Below are 22,844 nucleotides of genomic sequence, written 5' to 3' on the forward strand. Positions count from 1 at the left end.
AGGATGTCACATGGGCCAGTGTTTTCACTGCAGGTTTAATCTGCAGTGTCACCATCCAGACCATTTCTGCCTCATACCGTACATGACTGCAAACCCCTCTTGAGATCGTTGGCCTCCTGTGGGAAGGGAGCCCCAAGCCTGGGCGTTTGTCTGTGGGCCACTGGGGAGGCCCCTAGTTGATGTTCTAGGCACCCAGCTTGTGACAGCTGCGTGGAAAGCCCCTGAAGGTCCCAGCCGGGTCAGGGTGGGCTCAGACTGTGCTCCCCCTTCCAGGATCAGGAAAGGGTTTCCCTGCGAAGCCCGAGTTGTGGCTCGGATCCTCCCTCAGTTTCTAGACGACTTCTTTCCACCCCAAGATGTCATGAACAAAGTCATCGGAGAGTTTCTGTCCAACCAGCAGCCCTACCCGCAGTTCATGGCCACTGTGGTGTACGAGGTGAGGGGCGGGGTGGGCAGCCCTGAGCCAGCTGAACCCCAGCTCTGGAGCCTGGGGGCCTTCACCACGGGGACGTGCTGGCTCCTTCCCCCTTGAAACCAGCAGTGCTGGTGTGTCGAGGGGTTGTGTCCCCTCCAGCCCCCCTGACGCTCGGGGCCTTCCCCCCTCAGGTCTTCCAGACCTTGCACAGGACGGGGCAGTCGTCCATGGTCCGGGACTGGGTCATGCTGTCCCTCTCCAACTTCACGCAGCGGACCCCGGTGGCGATGGCCATGTGGAGCCTCTCCTGCTTCTTCGTCAGCGCGTCCACCAGCCCGTGGGTGTCGGCCATGTATCCTTCCCGGGGGTCTGGCCAGGCTGGGTGCAGCCCCCGCTTCCCACCTGCCTTCTCTCTCCGGCCATCCTCCCGGGTGCTATCTGCTCGTTACTGAGCCTAACCTCTGTCAGGACCCCAGATGTCGAGATGACATCTACCCTAAGCCCCAGCAAAGTGAAACACAGGGAAACAGCATGTTGACCGCGACCAGGGAGGCAGGGCCCGGGGCCAGGTGGGCAGAGGCCCCTGCGGCCCTCCCTGTGCAGCCAGGTCTGCGCTGGCCCTGCTTCTCATTAGTCTCGGTCACTGTGCCCTGTGTCATCCCCTCGGGTAAAGGCTTAAGTAGAGATCCACTCCTCCCCCAAGTGCTGGCTGCCAGAGGGGGAGTCCACGGGGCCTCTGAGCAGACGGCGTCCTGGCGCTGACAGCGGGCCTCACCCAGCTCCTGGGAGGCCGGGGCTGGGTGGCCACGGCTCTGCCCTCACTCTGTGGGCTCAGGGCTGGCCAGGAGCACCAGAGCCAGCGCCGTGTGGGGAACCAGGCCAGGTAAGTGCTGCAAGAGGAGTGGCCCCTGCAGGGCTCTGGCCTCCCCAGCCAGCTCTGCACCCCCTCGGCTTCGCCTGGGCAGTGCTGCCTTCAGCTGGACAGGGCAGCCTCTGGGAGCCACTGCTGACTAGGCCAGGGTGGCCCCGGCGGGCGGCGGCCGCTCTGGTCAGCTCCTGGGACCCCTGGGGTGCCCCTCGTGCAGCCCTGCTCCTTAACGTCGGCTCAGCCTTCCCCACGTCATCAGCCGGATGGGCAAGCTGGAGCACGTGGACGTCAATCTCTTCTGCCTGGTGGCCACGGACTTTTACAGACACCAGATAGAGGAGGAGCTGGACCGCCGGGCCTTCCAGTCCGTGTTCGAGGTGGTCGCGGCGCCGGGCAACCCGTACCAGCGCCTGCTGGCTTGCTTGCGGAACGTCCACAGGGCTGCCACCTGCTGACAGCGCAGGCAGCACGGCCAGCGGTTCTCCGAGCGAGGCTGCGTGCGGGGGTGCTGCAGTGGAGCGTGGGGTTGAGCCTGAGTCCTGGTGGACGGCACGAGCAGCGTGTCGCTGGCCCTTCCGTGTAGCAAGTGGTCATGCCAGTTAACCGGTGTCCACCTTCCTCCTGACGTCCGGCATGGTCCCCGGGACCAGCCGCCACTGCTCTTGGGTCTGGGACACGAGTCCTCTGCTCTTGTGGGTTGGCCGTGAGACCCCCTGCTGCCTCAGAGGTGGAAGGCAGCGCCCCCAGGGCAGCCAGGGAGCCGGGGGCTGCGCCCCACTCCCCGCGGCGTGGCGGTGTGGTGGCGTGGCGGTGGGCGGTGGGCGGCAGAGAGCACGAGGCTCAGCGCCATGCTTCCCCTTCTCTGTTTTCTTCTCAGGATTTAAAGTTTAATTCTATCAGTAAAGAGATTAATTTTAAGGTACTTTTCTATGCCCCGTGTACAGTCTGTGTGGCACGCCGCAGCCCCCGTGGGAGAGACAGGCCCGGCCCTCCCCCCAGTCGCTTCTGTCCGGCAGCTCCGGACACCTGCCTCCTCCCTGGCACTCCGGCAGCGTCCCACAGCACAGTCCCCGTCCTCCTGAAGTCACGTCAGCTAGAACGCGGGGCCTGTTCACCTGCAGGCGTCTGTGCCCAGAGTCCCTGTCCGCGGCGTGCTGAGGGTTCAGTGTGCCCACGGAGCTGCCCTGCGGAGGAGGCATCTCTGAGGCACTACCGGTGAGGGGCGGCCTCCCAGGCCCTGCGCTGACCAGGCCAGCCACCCGGCTGTGACCAGCCTCCTCTCCCCAGCTGGCTCAGGGCTGCATCTGCCCAGGGATCCGTGGACATGGGGCCCCTCCTGCATGTTGGGGCCCAGCTGTGTGCCTGGCCCCACAGTCCCTCAGGTGTAACAGCTCCAGTTGTCGGGGCCCCTCTTGGTCAAGAGCAAAGGTCGGCGTCTTGGCAACTGTTAGAGAAGGATCTTAGCACCTCCTCGGGCCCCTTCCCGCCCCAACCCGTGCACAGGGGTCCTTTCAGTCCAGGAGAGCCAGGGCCGTGCCCGTGTGATGGGCTTTACCTAAAGGGGCAGGGAGGGGTGGGCAGTGACTGGCCAGCCCATGGCCCCTCAGACTTGCCTCTATTCCGGGCCCCAGATCAGCTTTCGCTTTTGGGCCCAAAGTAGTCAATATCAACGTGAACGAGGCCTGGAGAGTCCGTCAGCCTGGGCCTGGTAGCTCAGGCGTGGGGTGGGTTCTGCTTGCTGTCCGACCGAGGGCCCCTCCCCGGGGGGCACTCTGCTTCCTTGGTCCCCGGAGGTAGGCTGGCTGTTTGGTCCTGAGAACAAGTGTAGTCAGCATTCAAGGAACTTCACGTGGCGAGTGGAGATAATTTTGAAACTGCTTTTGTATATCTGCGAAGGAAGAGGATTTTGGTTGGTTCCCCTGTCACCTCGCTGTCTTGGCCAGCGCAGGGCTCCAACCCAAGAGGCTTTCGAGAGCTGCTGCTTCCCTCCGGCCTCCGGTGCAGGGTTTGGGGACAGCGAGGGTGCAGGGTCTGCCCGTGGCTCACACACAAGGGAGGCGCGGGCCCTCCTCATGGCAGCCTGATCTCCTCCCGGTAGCCCCGGCAGAGCCTTGGCCCAGCAGGCATGACGGCCGGTGGGGGGGGGCATCTGAGCAGACCCCTCGGGCACTGCTGAGCTTTAACCGGGGGTGAGAAAGTCGCCTTTCTTCCGTGCTCACTTGGGCTCCCATTTCTCATCCTGGTTCTTCCCTAAAAGGCCCGTTCACGTCCTGGTTTGTGAACACAGGACGTTCTCAGAACTAGCCGTCCCCACCGGCCCGTGTGGTGTCTGCAGCTCTGAGGCAGGCAGGCCACAGGCTGGTGCTGGCTCCCAGCAGGGGTTCACGTCTGTGAGAGAACATTGTGAATGTGGAATTGGGGACCTGTCTCCTTAGGTTCACACCACCGGGCTCCACTGGGAGTTTAATGGGCCTTGCCTCTTTTAAGAATGACCTGAACAGTCAGCTCTTAACAAAGGGCTTGGAGCCCAGCCCTGGCTGTGCTCGACCAGAGACGTGCATGCCTGTGTGCTCTGGAGCCGGGTGTGTGTTAGTGAGTGGAGTTCCTGTGCTCAGACAGGTGTGGATGCACGTGTCTCCAGACATAAAGATGCAAGGCCTCCAGGAGGGGCCCTGTCGGTTCTGTGTAGAAGCTGACTTCTCTTAGACCTGCCACCTGGAGCCAGCTGTGTGCCAGGGACATCTAAGACCGGGAGGGGTGGTGGCATGGCCCATTAAAGTCCCACTGAGAAAATACCCCTCCTTGTCAACACTGCAGAATGGGAGTCTACAGTAGGCACCAATTGTATTGTCAAATTTTGCTGGAAATATTAATTTGTCACATTTGGGGGGTTATTTTTGGGGGGGGGGGGTGTTTTCCTGCCAGTAAAAGATTTGAACGAAACCAGGGTAGACTTGTCTGGCGATCACAGGAGTGTGTCTTCTCCGGAAACATGCCGCCCCCTGCAGGCCGCCGAGTGTGTGCAGGGGTCCCTTCCAGCGGCCAGGTGCACTTGACCGTGCTCTCCCCGTGCCCGCAACTGTCCTTCCAGGGGGGCGAGTGGTGACAGAACACCCCCAGACACCCAGAATGTGGCATCACCAGGCCCCGCTCCCTGAAGACCCCTTGCTGCTGGGTGTATTTCTGAGCTCCTGGGGGCCGCAGGCAGGGTGGCTCCCGTGGGGCTGGTGTGAACTGTGCTGTGGTCAGTGGGACACACGCTGACCAGCGGTGACCGCGGCCGCGTGGCTGCTTGTGGGCTTGGCACTCTGTCGTGCGGGGGAGTGGGCCTAGCTTCCTCTTTGTCCCGGGGGCTCCCTTCCTCGCAGGCATCCTCACTTGGGCTTTTGTCCCTCACCGTGGCCGCCGGCCGGGGTGAGACGAGTTGTTCTGTCCAGGAGGTGGTGGGCGGGGCCTGGAGAGCCTCTAGGGCTGGCCCGGGAGACTGGGGCCATCCTGCACTGTCCTGGGCTGTAGCCTGTGTGCTTGGCAAGGTGGCTCCTACTCAGACGGCGGTGACAGCCACAGGTCGTCTGGGAGAACCCAGGCTACGCTCTCCTGGGAGCCTTGTCATTTTTTTATGCAATGCAAGGGACCTCCTCTCCCCCAGTGCTTCTGGGAGTATCTGACCCTGGACAGCCACCGCAATCTCCGTTGCAAACTGTGATGACCCCCGGCCGTCACAGGCCTGCTGCAGGTGGATTGGCTCTGAGCTCAACGGGGCTGCGGGCGAGTGGCCATCTGCGGGTGTCTGAGCTCTTGGCAGGGGTCGGGGCTGTGATGGGCGTGTCCCGGAGCCTGACCCAGACCGGACTGTCCGCTTCTGGAACGGGAGGGGAGGACTGACGTGAACTGTGTAAGTTTTCTAAACTGCTGCAAACGTTGTACGTCTGTCTGAATTAAAGGAAAAATTAAACCCTGAACTGTGCGAAGCCTGCTGTGCTTCTGGGGAACTGAGATTCTGCTAAGGGAGCAGAGGCTGCCGCCTCGGCGGGAAGACCCCGCGTCTGCTGGGGAGGATGTGGCCCAGAGACCCCAGCGCGGTGGTCCTGCCCAGCAGACACAGGCGCCGGCACCACGCTGGTCATGTGATGTAAAGCGTTACACGGGTCACGTTTTTCAGCACTGAGATGGCTTCTGTGTCGGCCCAGGGCCCCAGAGGGGCGGCAGGGGCCGGAGCCAGGATGGCAGTGCTCCCACGGGGCCACGACCTGACTTGTGAGCCCTCCTTGGCTTGGCTGGCCCCTTTGCCCCATGGCCATCAGCACCTGTGCTTCCGGGCTGCGGAGTATGACGGTGCCACCGCCGCTGCCACTGTTGGAGCCGACAAGCCCTTCCCACCCGGAACAGGGGTCCTCCAAGTCTGCTCAGCTGACAGGTGCATCCTTATCTCTGGTGGGCCTGTCCCTGGGAGCCTGGGCCGTCGTCACTGGTGATCTTGGGGACAGATGTTTACTCACCAACCTGCAAAGAAAACTCAAGGCTGTGAGCTGCTCGGCAGATACCTTGGAAATGTCTGCTGAAGTCCTATGGCTTCCGGTCATGTTGGGCAGTGGTCCTTCCAGGCCCTCAGCAGGGCAACCCCAAGCGGGCACCGTGCTTGGTCCTAGAGCGGGGCAGAGCCTCGGCCATGCCCTCGGGCATCCTGAGAGTCAGGGCAGCTCCGTGCCTCCACCCTCCTGAGGCACAGGACCTCCTCTGGCCCGGCCGGTGGCAGCCTTGGGCCACTGAGGCCAGGCGGACAGGCCCCATGGCCACATCTGACTCGGGTTCCACCTCAGGTGCTCTAAACATTTCATGGAGGTGACTTCACCTCCCAGATTTGTCTCCGCTGTGACAAAACTGCAGGGCTCGTGGCTTCACCCTTCAGAACTGCGTGAGCTCTGCCCGCTCCCCAGTGACGTCTGGACAGGCAGACCCTGCTGGTGCCCCTGGTCACACCTCTTATTTCCAGGAAGAAAAGGGCCCCAGGTCCCCTGGGAAGCAGTGGCTGCGCCCTGGTCTTAGTGGCCTGTCTGCTGTAAACCCCTGCCCAGTCCCTGCCGCACAGGGCGAGACCGTCCCCTCAGAAGAGCCCTCCTGGGGTGGAGTGTGCCTCGGTGCGCCCACACCTCGCCCCTCGGCGGCCTCGCGGTGCCACCCACGGGCGAGGTGTGCTGCCAGGGCCTAGGTGCCGTCTGGCTGCTCTGTGGACTCACCAGGACTTGGAAACCCCCAGTGTTTCCTGCACTTCCCACAGGCTTCCCGGCCTCCACAGCCCAGACCACCCCCCGTGTGGTGGCAACCCAGATGGCCTCACCTCGTCACAGCCATGTCCTCTGGGGACCTCGGGGTTCCCAGGCTTTCACCCCACGGGGGTGGGGCAAGCAATGGCCAGGCTTCCACTTGCCCTGGCCTAGGGAGTGCTGGGGTGTGGGTGGGCCCACGGGAGCCCCTGGGCCAGGGTTGGTCTGCCCACCAAGGCAGAGGGCCTAAGGTGAAGAGTCTGGGCCCCTGGCACACGCAGGGAAAGGATGGTGTCAGCCAGCTGGGCCCGCCACCCCTGGCCTGGCTCACGTCCCCCCACACCCCTGTGTCTGGGCTGGACTTCCCTCCACTGCTGCCTGGAGGCCCCTCGGGAGGCTGCGTGCTCCCTGCTGCAGGCTGCCGTGTCGGCTGCCAGGTGCTGCTTGTCGCAGGGACTGGACGGAGCATCATTTAGAGCAGGGATCCCCAAACTTTTTACACAGGGGGCCAGTTCACTATCCTTCAGACCATTGGAGGGCCAGACTATAAAAATAACTATGAACAAATCCCTATGCACACTGCACAGATCTTATTTTAAAGTAAAAAAAAACAAAACGGGAACAAATACAATGTTCAAAAGAACAAGTAAATTTAAATCAACCAACTGACCAGTATTTCAATGGGAACTATGTTCCTCTCACTGACCACCAATGAAAGAGGTGCCCCTTCTGGAAGTGCGGCGGAGGCCAGATAAATGGCCTCAGGGGACTGCATGTGGCCCGCGGGCCGTAGTTTGGGGACCCCTGATTTAGAGGGAGACGAGGCCTCGCACGGGCGCAGGCATACCCGGACCTCCCCGCCTGAGCCTGACCGCCTGTTCTCCCCGCAGGTGTGGCCGGACGCCTAGCCCTGGCCCTCTGCTCTTTCTCCCAGAGACTGAGGGTCCCAGCAGGCCAGGCAGCTGTGCCAAGGTACGGAGTCTCTCCCCAGCAGAGGACAGATGGGCACCCCCAGCTTCTTGTCCTTGGGGACCCAATGTCAGTGCTCTGCTTCTGGACCTGAGGGGTCCTCCCCACTGCGGGGCTTCCAATGTCCACTGAGATCTGCACAAAGACAGCTAGAGTCCAGCCCTTTCCCCGACATCTCTGAACATGCCAGCTGGTGGGCAAGCCAGAGGTAGGAGCCTCCTGTGGAGTCACGGGCACCAGGGCCCTGCGCGTGGGCAGTGACACAGCCACAGGCCACGTGCTGCCCCAGAGGCACTGGGACTGGCTGTCCTGGTGTTTACCCAGGCCAGGGACCCTGGGCGGCAGCATGTCCTGACAGTCCCCCGCCCCCCGTCAGTCCGGCATCCAGCCTTTGCCCTTCCCCAAGGCTCCAAGGCCATGCTCTGTCTCTTCCTGTGCCCCCTCCCCACATGCTGAGGGGCAGGGTCCTCAGGTGGGGCCGAGAGCCATTCCCGGGCCACTCGAGAACGTCACCGCCTTTGCCTGAGGAGCAGGAGCTTCCTGGGCCCAGACACCCCGAGGACAGCACTCCTTAGCTTTCCTGAGCGGCGCTACAGAGCCGCACGGTGGAGTCCCCATGTCCCCCGGTGACCCCCGGGGCCCAGAGAGGTCGGGGCCCCCGTCAGTGTTGGTGGCAGGCCTTGACCCAGGAACCTGCTCAGATTCCCACACGTGCCCCCGCTGCCCTTGCAGCCGTGACTGCAGGGAGGAGGGCGCCCCAGCAGCCGCCCATCCTGGGCACCTCCCGGAGTTAAGGCCCCTGCAGAACCCCAAGGACACTGGGCAGCATCACTGGGGGGAGCCACTGGGGCCTGTCCAGCAGGTGCAATGAGCTCGTGTGATGGACCCCTTGCTTTTATCTCTTTCTGTGTGAATGTTGATGCCTTTAGGTGGCACTAGCTCCCTGCTGTCCCTACAGGCTCTGCTGCTCTGGTCTCCTGTCCTATGGCTGCCCCAGTGGGGACGGACCTCAGTCCCTAAGCCCTGCTGAGGTGGGGACCCAAGCCCAGTCTGGCTCTTAACCCCACCGCTGGTTGCTTCCCCCATTACAGTTTCACTATCTCACAGTGCCCATCCCATGCAGCTAGTGCTGGAGGTCAGTGTCCTGGCCCCTGACCCTTGAGACATCAGGACAGCCTCAGTCAAGCCCTGACAGGCCCATTGAAAAAGGGTGAGGGTCCCACAGTCAAGGATCTGCTCCAGTGCCAGCAGCCACCTTGCCCAAGGGTCAGCCAGCATCGGGGACCTCCCAGGAGGCCCTGGGGTAACTTGGGAGACTTGGCCCCGGCTGCAACCGTTTGCATCGGCCACGTCGTAGATGCAGAGGACGGTGACGATGTCCTTCCGGGCAGCCTGCCTGCCAGCCAGTGCAGGGTCACACCCCAGCTCCACGCTAGCTGCCCTTTGGCCCCAGGATTTTGTCTATAAAACGGGAATTAACAACAGTTCCTGCCTCCCCCACGAGAATGTTGTGAGGGTCAAAGTAGAAAGCACATAGCGAGTACAACTGTGCCCACCGAGGGCTCAGTCCTCATGGCTGTTGCTTCTGCAGGTGCTTAAACCCGGGTCACACAGCTGGAAGGAGAGACTATAAGAGGCTGGCTCAAGGTAGCTCCCATCAGCAGAAGGGGAAAGGGGAAGGAGGACTTCAGAGAGGAGACGACGCCAGAGCAGGGTTTTGAGGAATGAATAGGAGTTTGCCAGTCAGTGCCAAGGCAAAGCCTCAATGATTGTTCGGAAGGGAAATGGAGGATTCCTGAAGGTTGTCCCCTTCACTTGTTCATTTCTTTCCTCAGCCAGCCTTGAGCCAGCCCTTTCCTGTGGGGTACTGAGGAGACAAGGAGCACCCCGCCCAGCCAGGGGAAGAGGCGGGTCTGGGCTAGCAGAGTGGTCAGGGCTGTAGTGGGGCTGCCCACCCAGGGCAGGAGGAGCACATGAAGCCCCACCTGCTCCCAGTGACTCCCTGGGCTCAGGAACTGCCCGGGGTCCTCCCAGACCGGCAAACAGCCCCACCCACAGAGAGGGAGGTGGCCACATAGGGAAGGGACGCAGGTGGGTGTGTTCAGGGCCAAAGCCCCACTCCGGGCCAGTCTGGCATTCACACGTTTCTGCTCCCCACTGGGAAGGGGGAGCGTGTGGGCCAGGGACTTGGTGCGTGGGCCTGGGGCAAGGAGCACGGGCGTGTCCCGCGGGGTGTCTGCTCCCGGCGTGTCCCGTGGGGTGTCTGCCTGCTCCCGGCGTGTCCCACGGGGTGTCTGCTCCGGGCATGTCCCGTGGGGTGTCTGCTCCCGGCGTGTCCCACGGGGTGTCTGCCTGCTCCCAGCGTGTCCCACGGGGTGTCTGCCTGCTCCTGGCGTGTCCCACGGGGTGTCTGCCTGCTCCTGGCGTGTCCCACGGGGTGTCTGCTCCTGCCCCTCTCACCTCCGTGTCCACCTCTGCCCCTCCTGCTCCCTCCATCTGTCTGTCCTCTCTGTCTCCCTCCCCGTCTCCCTCTCTCTTGGCCTGACTGCGCCCCGTGCTCCTGTCTCCATCCCCACTCTGTCTTCTGGGAGCCGGGTCGGCCTCGCCTGGGTGCGCGGCTCCGTGTCGATCCGATCCGTGGCCACGGAGGCCCGGCCCTGGGGCTGGGGGCGGAGGCAGGGCCGGAGCCCGGGAGGGCTGCTGGTTTTGGGGCCTGGCCCTCCCGCTGCAATATTGATGGCCCGTCAGGGCGGCCCTGATTCCGGCGCTTTCCGTTAAAAGGTTTCTGTTGTTGTAGCTTATGCAGTTGCTCTGTTGCTATGGAAACGTGACATCAAAATGACGTTTCCCGTTTAAAAGCTTTTAACTAAATTCCTGCCTGTCAGATGTAGGCCCCATTTTGAGCGTGGAAGCCGCCTGCCTCCCCCCGAGCGGGGCTCCCGCCGGCAGCGCGGGCCGCAGGCCTCCGAGCGTGCCCCTCGCAGCCCCCGCAGGCGCCCTGGGCATGGCCGCCGCCGAAGCGCCCGGCTACCTGGTGTCCCCGCAGGCGGAGAAGCACCGGCGGGCCCGGAACTGGACCGACGCGGAGATGCGTGGCCTCATGCTGGTCTGGGAGGAGTTCTTCGACGAGTTGAAGCAGACCAAGCGCAACGCCAAGGTGTACGAGAAGATGGCCAGCCGGCTGCTGGAGATGACCGGCGAGCCCCGGCTGGGCGAGGAGATCAAGATCAAGATCACCAACATGACCTTCCAGTACAGGTGGGCCCCCCCCATCACCAACATGACCTTCCAGTACAGGTGGGCCCCCCCATCACCAACATGACCTTCCAGTACAGGTGGGCCCCCCCCCCCGATCACCAACATGACCTTCCAGTACAGGTGGGCCCCCCCCCTGTCACCAACATGACCTTCCAGTACAGGTGGGCCCCCCCCCATCACCAACATGACCTTCCAGTACAGGTGGGCCCCCCCATCACCAACATGACCTTCCAGTACAGGTGGGCCCCCCCCCCCGTCACCAACATGACCTTCCAGTACAGGTGGGCCCCCCCCATCACCAACATGACCTTCCAGTACAGGTGGGCCCCCCCCATCACCAACATGACCTTCCAGTACAGGTGGGCCCCCCCCGTCACCAACATGACCTTCCAGTACAGGTGGGCCCCCCCCATCACCAACATGACCTTCCAGTACAGGTGCCCCCCCCCCATCACCAACATGACCTTCCAGTACAGGTGGGCCCCCCCCATCACCAACATGACCTTCCAGTACAGGTGGGCCCCCCCCATCACCAACATGACCTTCCAGTACAGGTGGGCCCCCCTCCCGATCACCAACATGACCTTCCAGTACAGGTGGGCCCCCCCCATCACCAACATGACCTTCCAGTACAGGTGGGCCCTCCCCCCATCACCAACATGACCTTCCAGTACAGGTGGGCCCCCCGCGCGGCCGCCCCAGGCCCTCGCCCGGGACCGTGCCGGCAGGAGGCTGGCGGGGTCGCCTCGCGCTGCCACGCAGACGGGACCGGGCGGATGGGAGCCACGCGTGCAGCCTCCTCCAGGGGGGCGGGGGGGTGGGGTGGGACGAGGCCCGGGGAAGGCAGGGCTGGGACGGACCCCGGCTCTCCTGGGTACCTGCCGCGCGGGGAAACTGAGGCCCGAGGCAGGAAAGAGGCTCAGATCACACGCCCGTGCGTCCTGCCGGGCCCTGACACACAAGCATTTCCAGCGCCCACTGAGCCCGCTGTGGGCACACAGGACCTCAGGGTTGGACAGGTGTTGTTGGGACTCACCAGGGAACCCTGAGCACCCAGGAGGATCTTGCTCGTGGGAGGGGCCTTCTTGGTGGACGGAGGCAGTGTGACCCCAGGCCGTCCCCTTGGTGGTTCCCCTGCCCCGGCAGCCTGAGGGGAGCCCCTGGGTCAGGGCCACAGATGGGGTTCCAGGCTCCTCCGCAGAGGGAACCAAGTGGGGCCCATGGGCCTGGCACGTCAGGGGGCGTGGGGCCCAGGCCTGTCTGCAGAGGTGCACAGTGTGGAGAGGGTCACGGTCCAGGCGAAAGTCACTGGCTGGCGAAAGGCCGCAGGCAGGCCATGGTCTTGCCGGGGTGAAGGTCAAGCAGGGGTCAGTACCCCGAGGGAGAGCAGTGTAGAGTGCGTAGGGTCCTGTGGGCGACCCCAGGAGTCTGTCCCTGTCCCAGGAAGTGAGGGCGCTGCCTTTAGAGATCCAGCTGGTTCCAACTCTGTTTGCCTCCTGGTCCTCCTCCCAGGGGCCCTGCGGGGTTGCCATGGGCACCGTGAGTCACACTGTGGGAGAACCACCCCTCCCCTCCCCTCCCCCAGGCGAGAAGACAGTCCTCCACCTGGTCCTCCTCGACAGTCCTCCACCTGGTCCTCCTCGACAGTCCTCCACCTGGTCCGTGGTCCCGGCCCTCTGGAGCCCGGAGGTGTGCAAAGTCTCCTTGGGTCTTTGACAACCAAAAGGCTGTTTCCAGTTGCATCAGCTTAACTTGACTGGTCCTTGGAGAAACAGGTCCAGAGTCTGGCTCTGTCCAGAGGCCCATTTCTGAGCCCCAGCCAGGGCCGGACCAGAAACAAGCTGCTCCGTCAGGCGTCAGAGCCACTTAGCAAAACCGTGATAAGTTCCAGCGGCAGCCGGGGCTGCATCGTCTGTGGGGGTGGGGAGGAGTCCTCCACCAGCCTCTGGTCGGACTCGGCAATGCTCGGGCTCTGACTGGTGTCTGGCCCCCTTATTCCCTGTCTATCCCTGAAAACCTCCTGTGTCCTGGAGGAGGAACTTGGTTCCATTCCCGGGGGTGGGGGACCTGGGCCGAGGCGGCTGCAGGATAGGAGGGTACAGCGGTGCGGACACCTGGCGCTCCGGGGGGCTCTACTCCGGCCCCCCACGGCAGCCTGGGGCTGGGGGTGAGGGCTGCAGGCTTGTGCAGCACTTCACAGTTTTTGAAGCGCCCGTACACTGTGGCCCCTCAAGGCTCCCACTCACCCTGGGGGAAACTGAGGCCCAGAGCAGGAGAGAAACTTGCCCAAGGCTGCTCAACCCTTAAACGGTCGACACTTTGGCTGATGAGGTTTTTTTTTTTTAATCTATGCCCCTCCTTTTCCCAGCAGAGGCTTTTCTTATTTATTCACAGTAGCTCTTTATATGTGGAGGTTATCAAGCAAGCTAAGGGAGCCCGAAGGGGTGGCCTGGCTCCGTGGAGAGTGGTTTGTTAGAATTCGGGGTTCCCTCGTGCTGGGGGCAGGCTTTCCTCTTTCCTCCAACGAGAGGGCTGGCCTGACTGGGGCCTGCAGAGGAGCTGGGTGGGAGCCTGGGCAGAGACTGGGCCTTCGCTCTCTGGGTGCAGCGTCTGCGCAGCCCGCCAGGGCGATGGGCAGTGGGCCCATGGCTTGGATGGTGCAGCAGCTACTCTCTCCCACACATACTCTGTCCCTGGCATTCTGCTGAGGACACTCCACTTAGTGGGTGCTGTCCCCGAGGCCATGTCCTACTGCGTGTAGCCAGCCTTTGGTCACGTCCCTGAGACACAAGCCCCCTCGTCCTCTGGGTTGTACCTGTTGGCTGGGGGCAGCTTGTTCAGATGGCCAGCCCCGTTTCCAGTGACCAGTGGCCACATTCTGGTCGGGAACTCTATATTAGGAGACAGGAGGCACCTGGCCGCTGGGCATTCTAGCTTGATGGTCTGCCCACATCAGAGGAGCCTGGGTCAGGAACTTGGAGGGGGGGCGTCCAGGCTGAGGCTGGAGGCCTGGGGCACCCTGGACCTCAGGAATCACTGGGTCTGATAGGGCAGAGAGTCCCCCTACCCACAATGGGACCTCTTTCCTGGTCTGGCCAGGGCTGCCCAGCTCCCGGGGGGCTCCATCTCCTCAGCCCTCACCTCCAGAGGAAGGCCTGGGCCCAGGTCAGGCCTGTGGTGGGCTGTGCAGACCCTTGGATCAGGATGTCAGGCCATCTGAGCAGCACCCCTGTCAGACACAGCCCTGCCGCCCCCTGGCACCTTCAGCGAACATGATACCTGGACAGCCTGCTGTTTGCCAGGCACCAGGCGTTCTTTTTTTTTTTTTTTTTTTGTATTTTTCTGAAGCTGGAAACGGGGAGAGACAGTCAGACAGACTCCCGCATGCGCCCGACCAGGATCCACCCAGCACGCCCACCAGGGGGCGATGCTCTGCCCCTCCGGGCGTCGCTCTGTTGTGACCAGAGCCATTCTAGCACCTGGGGCAGAGGCTGAGGAGCCATCCCCAGCGCCCGGGCCATCTTTGCTCCAATGGAGCCTCGGCTGCGGGAGGGGAGGAGAGAGACAGAGAGGAAGGAGAGGGGGAGGGGTGGAGAAGCAGATGGGTACTTCTCCTGTGTGCCCTGGCCGGGAATCGAACCCGGGACCTCTGCTCGCCAGGCCGACGCTCTACCACTGAGCCAACCTGCCAGGGCCACCAGGCGATCTTTAAATCCTCTCTACAGCCTGTGAGCAGCTCAAGTGGGTCATCCCCATTTTACTGATGTGAACATGGAGGCTCAGAGAGGTTAATGAACCTGCTCAAGGTCAAACAGCAAAGTGGTGGACATGAGACAGACTCAGCCCGACTGGGTACCGAAGCCTGTGCTCTTGACTCCTTGGTTCTCGCTCCGAGGCGCCCTCTTCAGAAACACAGGTTCACGACCTTTGTACGTCACGATGCTCTGTTCTCGTGTGTGTGTGTTGCGTGTTTTATCGCATCACGATACTTGACCACGGCTGGCTGACTCTCTAAGGAGCAGTCCTTGCTCGTTGTAGAGCTCAGACACCACAGCAGAGCGAGGAGAAAAATAACAGGAGGCGGCCTGAGGTCATGCCTCTGACCGTGACCTCATTCACGTCGGGGCTTTGGACGGCCAAGGCCACTTTACCTCCTGAGTCTGACTTCTCGGTCCAGTGTCACCTTGGCCCTGCAGCCTGGCCAGTTTTTGTAGAGAGAGGCCTATCCGCCCACGTGTGGCTGCTGCCCGCGCCATGCGGCCCCCTGGGTCCCGGAGCCACCGTGTCTCCGCCCAGGGGGCCGGGCGGGCCAGGCGGGACCAGGTCTGTGTCTCACCCTTGACTCTTGTGTGTGTCTCGTTTCAGGAAATTAAAATGCATGACAGATAGCGAGTCCATCCCGCCCGACTGGCCCTATTACCTAACCATTGATAGGATTCTGGCCAAGGTCCCCGAGTCCTGTGATGGCAAACTGCCGGACGGCCAGCAGCCGGGGCCCTCTGCATCCCAGACCGAGGAGTCCCTGTCGCCGTCGGCTAAGTCCACCCCTCTGTACTTCCCGTATAACCAGTGCTCCTACGAAGGCCGCCTCCGGGACCAGCGCTCCGACAGCTCCTCCAGCTTACTGTCCCTTAAGTTCAGGTAGTGTGCGTCCCCCCCTCCTGCCACCGCAGCGGGGCCAGGAGCCGGCTGTCCAGAGGCGGGGCTCCGAGCAGCGAGGGGCGCTGTCGCGCAGGTGGCTGGCTGGCTGTGAGGGGCGCGGTGGCGTGTGAGGGGCTGCAGGGACAGGGAGGCCTCCGAGGGGGGGCCCGCAGGACGGCAGGTGGCCCTGGGCCTGGGGGGCGGTGGCGTGTGAGCGGCTGCAGGGACAGGGAGGCCTCCGAGGGGGGGCCCGCAGGACGGCAGGTGGCCCTGGGCCTGGGCCGGCCCGGCCACAGGCTGGGTCTGTCTCTTGGCTGGTATCACTTTGGAGCTGTGTGGAAACCTCTTGACCTCTCTGGGCCTCGGTCTCCCTCGTGTGACGTGGGGATGAGTCAGTGGCTTCTCTGGGGAGGGCGGGGTGTCAGGGAGCGGGCAGACGGGTGCAGGGCCTGGGGCTCCCTCGCTGGGCTGGCTGGTGCTCTGGGCACCGGGGAGGGGGTGTCGGGCTGAGCCTGCACAGGGTGCTTTGTAACAACCTCACCATGGTGGGTGTGCCGTCCTCTCGGCTGTGGGTCACATGCTTCCTGCCACGTGACCCTGCCCTCAAGATGTGCACAGACTGGCACGCAGGGGACTCCCCGCCACGGTGTGGGGGCTGGGGGAGCCAGAGGAGGGGACATCTGGGGTGAGTTTTCCAGGGGGGACTAGGAGTTGGCCGTTGGGAGGAGAACAGAACTGTGCGTTTGAGCCATGGCCCCCCGTTCCCCGAGTTCCAGTCCTCCCGTCTGTCAGGTAGCACTGGGTGAGGGACGCCCCCATTCTGACGTCTGTCAGGCAGCACTGGGGTGAGGGACACCCCCATTCTGACACCCCCATTCTGTCCTCCCGTCTGTCAGGCAGCACTGGGGTGAGGGGCCCCCATTCTGACACCCCCAGAGTCGGGGCCACTGTTGAGTTTGTCCAAAGACTCCAGGCAAAGTGTCTTTGCTGATAGCTGGGCCCCCTGAGCAGGGAAGCCGAGACTCGCGACGGCCTGTCCCTGTGGGCCGGGCTCGGTCCCTCAGACCCACGTCCACAGGTGGTGCTCCTGGGCTGGGGGGTGGGGACCCAGAGCCCCGCTGCCCCCCAGGATGGGCTGGGTCAGTATTCTGTTCAGAAGCATGGGGACAGGCAGGACCTTGGGGTCTGGTGGGATGGGGCAACTTCCTGCCCACCAGTGGGGATCAGTTCGACCAGGGGTGCCCACCCCCCCACAGCGGAGAGCCCCAGGGAGCGCCCCAGGCCTGGGCAGCCTTCACCTCCCATCCACCAGGGGTCCGGTCCTGGGGAGGGAGGCCGGTTCTCCATGGGCCCCACCCCCTAGGTGTCTGTCCTCCTGCCTTCCTACCCCCAGCTGGCTGGGCAGTCCAGGGCACCCCGGGGCCAGTTCGTTTGTTCTGGGACCTCCGTTTCTCCGTATTCTGGAGGAGAGCCAGGACCGGTGGTCTCTCTGGCTCTGAGGAGCAGCCACACTGCTGAGCGCCCCCCTCCATCTCTCCCCGGGGGGGGACCACTTCACCCAACCCCCCCTGGGCCCGAGCCTCCCTGCCCGCCCAGCTCTGTGAGTTTGGGGTGTCTCCACCCCCCGGACCGAGGGGATGCAGGTGTCCTGTGACCAGGTCATGGGGCCCCCAAGAGGAACAGTGCCCGCTCATCATAGACGACGGGCCCCACGCCAGCCAGTGGCCGCGCCCCCTGGAGTGTCCGTGTCCCGTTGGTCCCGGCGGGGTCACAGGGAGGGTCGGGGGGGACCTCTGGGGCCCTGGCTCCGGCCGGCTGCTGACGGCGGGCCCTGTCCCCCAGGTCGGAGGCGCGGCCCGTGAAGAAGCGCAAGGTGCCGACCGGCCACCTGCAGAGGAGGAAGCTGCGGCTGCTGCAGGCCATGCTGGAGGAGCAGCGCCGGCTGGGCCGCGCCGTGGAGGAGACCTGCCGCGAGGTGCGCCGCGTGCTGGACCAGCAGCACCTCCTGCAGGTGCAGGGCCTGCAGCTGCAGGAGCGCATGATGAGCCTGCTCGAGAAGATCATCGCCAAGTCCAGCGTCTAGGCGCCGCGGGGCGGGGCTCCGCTCACCCCGGCCCGGCCCCGGCCTCGCCCCCGGCCCGGGCCGCCCCTTCCGAGGGGCCTTTCGAGGACCCACGGGCCCTGGTTCACCCTGAGGCCCCACCTCCGGCGTGGAAGCCTCTGCTCGGACACAGGCCGGGGTCACTCCGGGGGCTCCCCAGAGGGAGCGTGCCGGAGTCCGTCCACTCTCCACCACGGTCGTCGCCGTCGAGGACACTGGACACGGCGTCCCATAGTGGGGGCGCCTTCTCCTTCCGCCCAGAGACAGAGCCCGCTTTCCCGGGCCCGAAGGGACACGCCAGGTTGGTCCGTTCCGGAAACAAAAACAAATGCACACAGGTGGGTGGCAGGCTGGCCCGGCAGTGGAGTCTCTCCTGGGGGGGCGGCCTCCTCCCTCACCAGGGCCCCCGCATCTGCCCTAGAATAGCCTCTGAGACTGAGGGAGCGGGCTGCCTGCCAGCGCCGTTCTGCTCCCCTCCCTGGACCACCGGGGGCGGTGAGCACCTCCTCAGCGATCACACTAATAAAGTTAACAATTGTGCTGACGTGCCCCGCCCCGTCACTGTCTGGGCCCAGGTGGCAGCGGTGGGACAGGCTTGTCCTCAGAGCTTACGCCTGCGGGGGAGACAAACTCATAAATAGAGAAGTAAAGTCGAGTGGGTTGTGATCACGGGAAGAAAAGGGCCAGCCCCACGGCGGAGGAGGGGCCGGACCCAGAGCCGGGGCGGCCCGGCAAATCCCAGAGGCCACAGGAGGGGCGCAGGCCGGCTAGGCTGAGGCCGGGAAGCCTCCGGCCACGGGCCCTGGACAGGGGCCAGCAGGAAAGCCTTTCTGGAAGCCCCTTGCCGCCTTTGGCTTTGGGTCAGTGGTTCCAGGGAGGCTGGGCCCAGGGGTGTCTCGTTCTGCCCTGGGACAAGCACGTTGCTGCCCACAGAACAGGTTCTGAGATGACACGGTGGGTGGGTGGATGAGTGAGAGGGGACACAGTTGACTTCTGGTCTAGAGAAGCTACATCTGGTTGTGCTGGGTGATGTTGGGGAGCGAGAAAGAAAGGGTACCCTGGTCATCCAGGGCAGCAGCTGTTAGCTCATCTGATGATATTCCAGCGGCCCTGAGGTCAGCCAGGCAGAGGTCAGCCGGTAGTGTGAGGCCAGCGGCAGAGCTGGGTGGGGAAGGCCTCTCCTCAATCATGTGCCGTGGACACAAACCTTTTGCTCTGGTGCTGGAGGCAGAGGTGTGTCTGGTGAATGAATGATGACCAGTGTAGGGCGGTGGCTGGGGCCCCGATGTAGGTAGGGACTTGCCCATTGCCGTGGTGTAAAGAGCCCCAGCTGCCACGTGACCTCCCCGACCCTGTCGCTGGGGAGAGGCACACCCGCCCAGTCCAGCAGTGCATTGAGAAGGCTGGGAACGGGGTACAAGTCGTGCAGAAGACCTGAGTTTGCAGGGCTGGCCCTGCTCATCTCCAGCTCAGGCGCCCATCTGCCTCTTCAACAAGACACCCTGCAAGAATTTAATCGTTGAACCAACACTGGGCCCTGGCTGGACCCAAGAGGGCGCAGGACCGACCTGCCCATGTGTGTGTCCTGTCAGGGTGCCCAGGCCCCACAGCTGTCCCCACCACGAGGTGACGTTGAGGATCCAGGTACTGTAGCAGGTTTACACCGTTAACATCTTTGCGTCCCTAGAGCCGTGACTGCGCCTTGTTGGATTACTTAGCGTTTTCTCATTTGCACCTCGAGGTTGTGTTCATGGTCTGTTTTCTCTTCCCCACTCTGTCCAAGTTCGGGGCGGCGCCCTCTCGGCAGCCTCTGAGAGCCAGGCTGCCCGGCCCATCCTTGCTTCCGAGCGGTCACCTCGGGGCGGGCGGAGCTGAGGGGCGGTCCTTGCTTCCGAGCGGTCACCTCGGGGCGGGTGGAGCTGAGGGGCGGTCCTTGCTCCGGAGCGGTCACCTCGGGGCGGGCGGAGCTCAGGGGCGGTCCTTGCTCCGGAGCGGTCACCTCGGGGCGGGCGGAGCTGAGGGGCGGTCCTTGCTCCGGAGCGGTCACCTCGGGGCGGGCGGAGCTCAGGGGCGGTCCTTGCTCCGGAGCGGTCACCTCGGGGCGGGCGGAGCTCAGGGGCGGTCCTTGCTCCGGAGCGGTCACCTCGGGGCGGGCGGAGCTCAGGGGCGGTCCTTGCTCCGGAGCGGTCGCCTCGGGGCGGGCGGAGCTCAGGGGCCGTCCTTGCTCCAGAGGGGTCACCTCGGGGCGGGTGGAGCTCAGGGGCGGTCCTTGCTCCGGAGCGGTCACCTCGGGGCGGGCGGAGCTCAGGGGCCGTCCTTGCTCCGGAGCAGTCACGTCGGGGCGGGTGGAGCTCAGGGGCGGTCCTTGCTCCGGAGCAGTCACGTCGGGGCGGGCGGAGCTCAGGGGCAGTCCGCCGGGCGCGCGCCCTTCACGCACATTGTCTTTAGCGACCTTCCCGCTTCTCCTGACGTGACTGGCCCGTGGAGGAAGATAAAAGTGGCTTTGTCGATGCTAAAATATTTGACAGGATTCAGCCAAACCACACGTGAACGTGGAAATTAAAACCGGAGTGTGCTCTCTGTCACTCACTGTTGTCCTTTGGTCTTTGACACCCACGGCCAATGCACAGAGACGGAAGCACCAGGCCGGGCAGGCGGCTGGCAGAGAAGTGAAAACCAGCTCCGTTTTTGGGGCGTGTGTGTGTGTGTGTACCCGGAACAGCGAGTCCACAGAGGGCCGAGAGCTCTTCTGACCGCCACACCACACGTCCAGGTGGCCCGGGTCGTCTGAGACGCCCGAGCACACGGAGGAACTCAGCGCACTCCCAGTCGTTCCAGAGTCAAGTGTCGTCCCCACGGGCTTCTGCACACCGCGCATCGGCGCTCGGAAGAGGCTGCTGGTTCACGGGGTTACCCGGGTCTGCTGAAGGAGGACGCGGTTGGTGAAACGGTGTCCGAAAGTCACTCGTGTTAGTATCACTGTCCACCTCAGCAGAAAAGCCTTTTCTTTGAGAAGCTGTCACACCCCTGGAGGCCATTGCCAACTTTTCCAAAAATTCTGATGTTTGCACATAAGCTTGAGTTTTTTTTTGTTGATAAGGACTGTTCGCTGCTGCTTTGCTTGAAGGGACAGGCTCACGCGGTTCGTAGGCGAGTAAAGGTCTGCGAAATGCAAAAGTCAGTGACCAGGGCGCTCAGTCACATGGCATTGCCACGGGGTCACGGCATCGGTGAGGCCCAGACACAGGACTGCAGGGACTTCGCGTGGGACAGACGTGCCGACTGTGACCTTGTGTTTGGTTCTGAGTCGGTATGACAGGCAGGAAAACACGGACGAGCCTCTGTGAGTTGCAGCCAAACTCCTTTATCAACGGCGTTTAATTGAGTCCCAGGAAAGGGGAGGAGGGGCTGGCAACAGCAGCTCCTAGAACAACGTCCTGGCTGACTGCAGGCAGCAGTACGGGGGTCATGGGGACCCATGCGTCGCAGGCTGGAGAGCTGGTGACCCACGTCACATCGCGGGAACCATCACCGGCCCACCTTGGCGGGCAGACCACGCCCAGGCCGAGACGGCAGCATCAGAGGGAGAGAGGCCAGGACACTTGGTGAGGTGGGTCCCCTGTTGCCGCTTGGAGCGAAGTCCCAGAGGAGGGCAGATGCAGGTGGAGCCGCCGCGTGCCGCAGAGACAGTGGGGACTGTTGTGGCCTGCCCACAGGACGAGCCCACGCCTCCTCTGGGGGGGGGGGCGCTGCAGGGCTGCCCCCCCGACGCGGCGAGTTTAAGGTGCCCTCAGTCTTCGGGCCCACACAATCGGTTTTCTAAAGCTCTGCTGGGCACCAGCCGTGGGGGCCCTCCGAGGGTCGAGGGACTTCTGGTGACCTTGGGGACACAGTCACATCGGACGGTCCTGCCAGGGCAGGAGGAGCAGCCTCGGGGAGCCCGTGCCGTGAGGGACGCGTGTGAGTGCGAGCCCTGGACTTGGGCTGCACGCCAGGTCTTCTTCTCTCCACTTCCAGGCTGGTTCCGACGGGGATGCAGGGTGGGGGGCAGCTCAGGACCCCAGGGGGCGGGGACTGCGGGGGGGTGCGGGGTCCCAGGCAATGGCCGCTGCCCCCCAGACACCATCCATGCACGTGAGCCCCAAGTTGGGAGAAGGGGGACCCTGAGTGCCACAGAGGGGGCCGCGGGAGCCCTGGGCTCCACACTTATCTGCTCTTCCTCCTGTGGGGTCCTCTGGACTTGGGCTCTGTCCATCTGGAGTTGGGGGCTGGACTTGGGGGCCACAGTCAGCTGTGAGAGCCACCGGGAGGGCAGAGGGCCAGGCTGGCACCCACCTGTGTAGGGGAGAGACCCGGGCACACAGACCCCCACCCTTCCTCCAGCTCTGACTTCCGCCTCCTCTCCCATCCTCATCTCGTGAGAGCTGTTAGTGTCCTTACTCCCCCCACCGTGGGGCCCCCTTCCATCCAGTCCCAGGCTCAGGCCGGAGGCCACCGGAGCCCGTGACCGTTGAAATTCAGATTCCAGCTGTGTGCCGGACCCCCCGAGCCCCCTCGTTCTCCAAAGCACGTCTTCCCTCGTTCAGAGAACTTTCCAGAGACTCTTTCACGCTCTGCTCGGGAACAGTGTGGGCTCCCCGGGGCGCCAGCTGGCGCTTCTCCTGCAATTATCCTTAAATTACAGGAGACAATTTTAATTTCACAATAATTAGAAGTATGCACTGCCGCTCAGCCTCCGAAACTAATGGAATTTTAATGGGCAGCTGCTTAGGTGACAGCCAAGAATAGTAACGCTGCAGCAAGCCCGGAGCGCGGACCTGAGCGCCCGCCGCGCGGCCCACCCTCTGGCGGGAAGGTGGCATTCGGGGCGATGGGACTCACCCCGTCAGGTGGAGTGGGACCTGCACCCCGGAGCTGGGGCCCCAAAGTCAGTGTGTTTCCCCTGAAAACACAGGCCCCTGTCCGCCAGGCCCACAGGCTCCGCCCAGGGTCTGAGCTTCCCCTCCCTTGCCACCTGATCCCAGCTCCGGAAGCCCGGGCACACAGCAGACTTCCTCCAGGGGGGCCCGCACACCTGAGGTGTCCTCACTGCCACCCGGTCACGCCGGCCCCAGGCAGAGCCCGGGGCCTCACGAGGCCCCTCTCGCTGGGTTCTCATCTCAGAATTACAGGCCAACAGCCTCTGAAAGCCGCCGTGCCGTGTGTCTGGGACGGTTTTCAGTGGAGGAGCGGCGAGTCCATCACACCCTGTGACCACCGTGGTGGGAAGTGGAGGTTAATGGGGTCTGTGGACGGGCAGAGATTTTTACTTTTTTATTTATATTTGAT

General features: G+C 63.6%; 2 protein-coding genes across 5 annotated transcripts in view; both read left to right on the forward strand.

Moving 5' to 3' along the window:
* The window catches only part of HTT (huntingtin), a 132,175-nt gene extending 126,930 nt beyond the window's left edge, over positions 1 to 5,245 (forward strand). For all 4 annotated transcript variants that reach the window (XM_066386831.1, XM_066386829.1, XM_066386830.1 and 1 more), the window contains 3 exons: positions 274 to 436; positions 607 to 767; positions 1,525 to 5,245. In XM_066386831.1, the coding sequence (XP_066242928.1) occupies positions 274 to 436; positions 607 to 767; positions 1,525 to 1,738 (538 nt within the window). In that variant the 3' untranslated portion in view covers positions 1,739 to 5,245. The remainder of the gene's footprint in view (positions 1 to 273; positions 437 to 606; positions 768 to 1,524) is intronic.
* A 5,117-nt stretch (positions 5,246 to 10,362) lies between these two features.
* MSANTD1 (Myb/SANT DNA binding domain containing 1) lies at positions 10,363 to 18,056 on the forward strand. Its single transcript, XM_066385208.1, has 3 exons — positions 10,363 to 10,774; positions 15,140 to 15,415; positions 17,258 to 18,056. Exons 1-3 carry the CDS (start codon positions 10,521 to 10,523, stop codon positions 17,496 to 17,498), a joined length of 771 nt encoding a protein of 256 aa, XP_066241305.1. The 5' UTR covers positions 10,363 to 10,520; the 3' UTR covers positions 17,499 to 18,056.
* Positions 18,057 to 22,844: the final 4,788 nt, after the last annotated feature.

This window comes from Saccopteryx leptura, chromosome 5 (assembly GCF_036850995.1).
Source record: "Saccopteryx leptura isolate mSacLep1 chromosome 5, mSacLep1_pri_phased_curated, whole genome shotgun sequence".
NCBI classification, from domain to species: Eukaryota; Metazoa; Chordata; class Mammalia; order Chiroptera; family Emballonuridae; genus Saccopteryx; species Saccopteryx leptura.